Source organism: Leptodactylus fuscus, chromosome 2 (genome assembly GCF_031893055.1).
Source record: "Leptodactylus fuscus isolate aLepFus1 chromosome 2, aLepFus1.hap2, whole genome shotgun sequence".
Taxonomy (NCBI): Eukaryota; Metazoa; Chordata; class Amphibia; order Anura; family Leptodactylidae; genus Leptodactylus; species Leptodactylus fuscus.
The window spans coordinates 182,963,953-182,971,006 of NC_134266.1; the positions used below are offsets into that span (position 1 = coordinate 182,963,953).

The 7,054-nt window shown below is 38.0% G+C and overlaps 1 protein-coding gene across 1 annotated transcript in view; it reads left to right on the top strand.

Annotated features, from left to right (window-relative positions):
- Positions 1 to 3,756, top strand: part of COL4A1 (collagen type IV alpha 1 chain) — a 113,748-nt gene extending 109,992 nt beyond the window's left edge. The window contains exon 52 of the mRNA XM_075265277.1: positions 346 to 3,756. Within this exon, the coding sequence (XP_075121378.1) occupies positions 346 to 427 (82 nt within the window). The 3' untranslated portion in view covers positions 428 to 3,756. The remainder of the gene's footprint in view (positions 1 to 345) is intronic.
- Positions 3,757 to 7,054: the final 3,298 nt, after the last annotated feature.

Below are 7,054 nucleotides of genomic sequence, written 5' to 3' on the forward strand. Positions count from 1 at the left end.
GTTAGCCAACTGGTGGCTCTTTATTGCCTTAGAGCTAGTTTGGCACACAGAGGGTGACAGAGTTATTATATATATTATATATATTATATATTTTACCAATATCAACAAATACTGGAAACCAATGTTACAAAGACCGTGAAGCTTAAAATATGCAAAATTTAAATTATTTATATTTGCATAATTATTTAACTCTGTCTAAAAAAAAAAAAAAATTGTCTAAAAATTTAAATATGGGAAACCTCTTAATTTTTCCATGCAACAGTATAACAAAGACACATGACACATGTTTAATAAATAATTATAATTTATACAGGCTAATTTATTATCAATTTTTATTTTCCACAGGAAACCAACTCCGTCAACTCTCAAAGCTGGAGATCTACGTACATACGTCAGCCGCTGTCAAGTATGCATGAGACAGACTTAAAGACCAAAGTTTTACAACATATGGTGCTATTTGCGTTATACAAGAAGCCAAATACTATATCGGTGTACCTCACTATTGTACAAGAAAAACAGTAAAGTGCGTTATAGGAACTTACATAACTAACTCTGTTCTTAATGGTCCTTGTCCACTCGAAAAGAAAGACGGCTAAGAGTAGATTATTTTATTATATACATGGTGGCACTTTGAAATTACATAATGTTTATAATGCACTGATACTTTCCAGCAACAGAAGCTGAATCCTTAATTCATAAGGTGCTAGGAGATATACAGTGCCTTATGCTGTTGACTCCTCTTATTTTTGTACTATATTTTAGGTTCTGTTTAAGAAATATAAATATTTGATAAAATCATTGTATGTTTTTTGATAAATATATAAATGTCCATTACCTGTACAAAAATAGGGATGTTATAATTGACAGCACACAACATAAGATTCATTTTACAGCCTTTTGGAATGTATTGTCATGTATTGTTACATGAAGCTGAATTATAATGTCTGAGATACATTGTTACATTTCTGTTTCTCCATAGCATTCAGCACATTATACATCTGGAATTTAAAAATTATTATCATTCATTTATATGATATAGCAAACCACATTCCTAAATATACATTTAAAAGGCAGATGCTCGATACAATACTTACATATAATAAAAATACAATTTTCCAGCACTGAATTTATAGTTTAGTAATTTATGTCAGCAACATAGTATATACTAATTTCCTTAATTAATATGTACATTTTTTATAAATCTATATATAATGTAACATTTATGGGGCCAACTCCCTGCTGTATAATGTGTGTTTACAAAATGATTCTACCACTTGCAGTTGTATAAATAAGAATTTCATGGAAAATGATATGCATTTGCATTGGGTATTTTATGTTTTGACAATGAAGAGGCCAACAATGACTGGGCTTACATACTGTGGAATGGATCTATGAAAACTGCCTAAGGCTGAGGCCCCACGTTGTGGAAAGACAGCAAGAATGGTTACAAAAGGAATGGGAAATATATAGGAAGTACTTGTATTTCTACCTTCTTCTCAATCCACCACTGGCTTTGGCTCAAAAGTCGCAACAAAATCTGCAACAAAAAAAGCTGCATTTCTGCAATGTGGGTCCTCAGCCTTGGTCATAGAAACCAATTACCGTACGGCTTTTATTTTTTAAAAGGGTAATATAAAATGAAAACTGTGTTGTGATTGGTCACTGTTGGGAACAAATAGATTTTTTTCAGCTTCATACTGTACAGGTATGGCATAATTGCAAAAGACACTCCTATTAACCATAATAACCCCAACCCTTCACTGTTTATATTGTACTATCAAAGGTATCAGGCAGGTTAACTGCATTTTCCAACCAATGAGACAGATCTACATATACAGGTTTAGACTGATATTGGTCTGACAACTGTGATTGGTGACTAAAGGCTGGGTGTGTAAAAGATACAATACTTCCATACTGAATTGGCTACATACAGTATAATATCATGTCTAGTTTGATGTCGCTTGATCCACTTGATGGGAGGATTCAATGCAAATGAAATTATCAGTAACCACTAATACTGCATTTTATAGCAAAAATCAATAAAATCTGAATTTTACCATACTATATGGAAGCATTTTATGAGGAACATTACCAAATTATGAAAAATTAACAATTAACAAGGTAAGAGCTTATTACATAAAATACATCCCTATCTTAAGTCAACAACCATGATAAAGTGTACTCTTAGCATACAGTAATACCATTGCTATACAGTACATCAAGAGCCATGATGTTCACATCCACTGACCATGACAGTATATGAGTAGCACTTTCAGAACTCTAGGTGAACAATAGAACCTGATGCATTTTGGCTTAGATATTTGATGCTTTGAGGTCTGTTCATAAAGTCTTGACAGGGAAGAAGAGCAGTGCAAAAAGTAAACTACGTTTTAGGTATCATGTAGATGGCTGAACAGTGTGGACAGAACATGTACATAGGCTTATAAAAATAGCTGCTGTCTTTTTTAATTGTAGTGAATCTTTTTTAGCCATCATGCACACAGGAGAGAAGTGCATGGACGCACATTACATGCTTCTATATCTGTATTATGGAACTATTTTACCCTGTGTTTCACAATATGATGCCCTGTACAGTGCTGTGTTATCAGTGCTATAAGTCTCCCCTAGAAGAAATACTTCTAGAAGAGAATAGCTCCATAATTCTGCGTCTGATAGTACATGCCAGAAGTATTAGCACACAGAAGTACATGACAAGCCTACAGTTTTTAGGTTCCATATTTAGGCTCTGTACCACATCGCAAAATCACACACATGTGCATATGAAGCCTGATTCTTATTTTCCAGGTTAAGCAAAAATAATTGTAATAAAGGGAGTCTGTCAGCAGGAAAATTGTTATTAGATTAATGACAGTGCCTTGGAGAGCTGCTTCTACACCTTCCAAAGAGGCCTTTCTTATTCAGCGTTGCAGCTCAATTTTCATGAAAATCAGTATTTTAACCTGATGTAAATTTGCTGAAAAGTACTTTAGGAGCATTTCTTCTTCTGCTGGGACGTCACTCTTTGCCCAGTTCCTTCCCCCATTGCTTGAATGACATTTCCCACTTTACTCCAGATAATCACCCCTAACTCCAGATAGAGTGCAGAGTACAGCACAAGATGAAACATTCGTAAAGCCCTTTTCAGCTAATTTACATAAGAAGAAAATGCTGAATTTTTATGAAAACGGAGCTGCAATACTGAATAAGAAAGGCATAGTTGGAAAGTGTAGAAGCAGCTCTACAGGGCACTTTCTGACAATGATTATCTTGCTTCCTGCCTCCCATTAATTCTAGGAGAGTCAGTACACACAATGATTTTAGACCTGTTGTCCAACATTGCCTCCAACATAAACCTTATTGATGATTTAACAGTATGTATAATCTGGTGGTCACACCCTTACTCATGAAAATAATTGACGTGACAAAACAGTCTTTGGAAATGATAGCCCTTTTAATATGTGGCTCAATTGTCCATGTTGTGGTAAATTCTAAACAATAATCTGAATAGAATTTCATGGTATAAATGTTATATTGCTCTATGGGCTCAGTGATTCTGTTGTCAAGTAATGGTAAAAATGACCCTCAATAATAGTCTAATGTTTTTCTTTGTGCTACTGGACTCCTCACCAATGTGCCTTAATTCTGTATGTTTAGTGAGTGTTATTTTTAATAGAAATTCCAAACCACTCTTTCTTGTTATGGCGCCTTATATGTGTTCTTGATGTGCATAACATAAAACATTCAGTTTTTTATAAATACTTGTGTATTTTTTTACTGACTGACTACATTAAATGTACTGTTAAATGTTAATATAATATTAGTAAGGCCAGATTTCTCTGCTGGTTTCAGTGTAAAAATGGCGGAAACCCGACAGACCCCATTATAGCCTGTTTTAGCAGTCTGGGTCTAGGTTTTTGATTAGGTACCCTGTCTGACCCGAACGATGCAGACCCATACACAGATGTGAACCTAGCCTTAGCTTGTGCTCTTAATCCAGAAGGCATGGTACTTTAATCTAATCAAATGTCACCCATGTCACCTAAATATCCATCTACATGAAATTTGAACAGGATCAGATATTATATAACAAAGTAATAACATTAATAAGGCTAGATTCACAATATGGCAATTACGGCTATGGGTTGCAAAACTGTCCTCTGATTGTTCTTGGACCCTGGTGTTTCCTCTTATAGGTTAAGGCCCCATGTAGGAGGCCACAACAAAAAAGCGCTGCGGGGAAAACCGCAGTGGCAACGCATTCAAGATTTTCCCATAGTGCTTTTCTGTTTGCATTATACCAATAGGGAAACTCCCTTTGTTTCTGTAGGTTTAATTGACATGTGGTTATTTAAAGAAACAACAACAGTTTTGGAACTCACAGTGTATCCACTGCACATATTTATCCGCAATATTTGGAAGTTATCCCATTGACATTGCAAGGACTATATGGGTGTGTTCACACAGAGTTTTTTGGCAGTGGATTTTGACGCAGAATTCGCCTCAAAATCCGCTGCCAAAAATGGCTCTCAGTTACTTCAATGGGAGCTGATCGCTTCTTTTTTCCGCTAGCAGTAAAAAAACGCTAGCAGAAAAAAGAAACAAGGTGACCTATCTTGCTGTGGCTGACTCAGCTGCGGTGTCCACGGCGCAAGACTTGCTCCCAACTAGGCCCATTCATTTGGACCTAATCCGGAATGCCGCACCAGAATACCGGTGTTCCGGCGTGTGAACATGCCCTAAAACACGGTGGTTTTTACGCCACGTGGGGCCCTGGCCTTAGGTTGAAGCCCTACACTGTGCAAACACAACGGGAAAAAATGCAACAGTTTGCAAAACCAGTAAAGTGAATGAGATTCTGGCTAATCCAGCCACACATTGCAGAAAAAAAAAAAGCTGCAGAAAAGCTGCGTTTTTCAAAAACACAGCATGTCAATTATACCTGTCTGAAAAATTTGCATTCTCCCTATAGGTTTAATAAGATAATCTGCAGAGAAAAAGTCAGCAAAAATGCAATGAAAAATGAAGCCGAAAAGAATATGATGCACTTTTTGGTAGCATTTTTTTTTTTAGCAGCGTTCCACAACGTGAGACCTTAGCCTTAATCTCTATTTTAAGAAGAACTATTCTTCATTGTGAGAATGGACTGGGTGGAAGCGTCCTTACAGAAAGAGAAAAAAGTGGAGCCCTTTTTCTGAGTATGGGTAAGCTTTGTAGCTAGTCTAACAGTCTCCATATGCCTATATATTAAGTGTGACTGATTCTATTTTGATTTTGTACACCAACCATATACCCAAGATTAATTTTAATTAGATCATAATATAATTTAACTAGACTTTCCTTTAATTAATTTGGAGGCCAAGATCCAGAGAGGAGTTTGGTTGCTTTGTATGTCAAGTATAATATACACACACTTAACCTTAATTCATTTGAGGCCAAGGCCCAGAGAGTGGTGAGTCATTATAGTATAGGGTCCTATGCAGGGGTGAACCTGCCTTTTTCGCCGCCCGAGGCGGACGACAGAAAGCCACACACACACACATACACCCCCGGGAGGAGGGGGCGGAGGGGGCGTGGCGGAGCGAAGGGGTCGTGGCGGAGCGGCGTTAGCAGGCAGAGAGCAGGCACGGAAAGGACCTGCTCTCTGCCTGAGCGTGAGGGGAGGCCGTTGGAGCAGCACTGCTCCAGCGGCCTCCCCAATCCACCGCTCGGTGACGGTGACGCTAAGCCAGTCCAGGACAGCTTGTCCTGGACTGGCTTAGGTAAGCAAAAATGCCGCCCTCCCCAAGGCCCTGGAATAGCGCCGCCTGAAGCGGTTGCTTCAGGTTGCCTCATGGGAGGTGCGGCGCTGGTCCTATGTAAAGATGTCATCTAGTAGAACCACATTTTAAAATATGCTATATACAGTAAATTAAACAGGGGGAAACTGGAGGCAGACAGCTGTCCCCATGGTTTAAAAACCTCCACCAGTTTCCCCCAGTTGAATGCCACCCTTCATCTGCCCCCCCCAGTTTAATGTCCACTCCTCCATCTGTTCTCAGTTTAATATCCCCCTTCCACTGCCTCTAGCTTAATGTCCTCCTTCATCTGCCACCATCTTAAATCCCCCCTTCATCTGCTACCAGCTTAATGTTCCCCTGCATCTACCACCAATTTAATGTCCCCCCTTCCTTTGCTGCCAGTTCAGCTGCCTCCTGCTGAACTGCTTTCTGTATCTAATATGTTGTTTTTTTAAAGTCTACAGATGCATATTTTGGTGAAATTCTAAAATATTCAATAAATAATAATTAAGAAAAAAATAATGGTAGATCCAGGGACCTTGATCAGGTCCACAGTTTTTGTAGAAATGCATCAGTGCACCTCGTCCTGCAGTGCGAGGGGTGGTGGTGGGGGAGGGGGGGGGTCAGCGGCTCTGAGCACTGAGAACCACTTAAACGCCTTGAATCACTATTGACCCTGTATTTATTGAAACACCCATGATCCAAGTTATCATGGATTAAGGCTGTTGAAGCAAGGGATTGGTTATATGCTACAATTGACATCTAATATAGATGATGCCTGTTCAGCTCCTGAGGGGTGTCATGTCCATGATGTAATAATATTTAATTAACAATGTGACTCTTGCCATAATGGACTATTACACCATGGGAAGGATGTAACTACATAGTGTTCAAAGCAGCAAAGAAAATGAGAGTACTTTTTGCATTATCTTACATTGTAAAATATTGTAACCATCCAGTAGGTGGCGCTAGTGCTCTGCTTTGTTTTTGTTTTTATCATGGATTAGGAAATCTAATTACGCTGTTGAAGATCTATGTGCTGTAGTACAGAATAACCGTATTCAGTCTTATAGAAAAAATATTACATTAATTGGCTGCATTAAGATGATTTCATATGATTCTAAGCTATACACATAAAAAAAAACCTTTAATTTTATTATATACACATATATATTTAGGCATTTAGGCACAAAGGCATTTAAGCCCATTATGGCTCTAGTCAGATCATCTTTTTTACATAAAATTAGCACATCTGTATAATGGATGCGATAAACGGT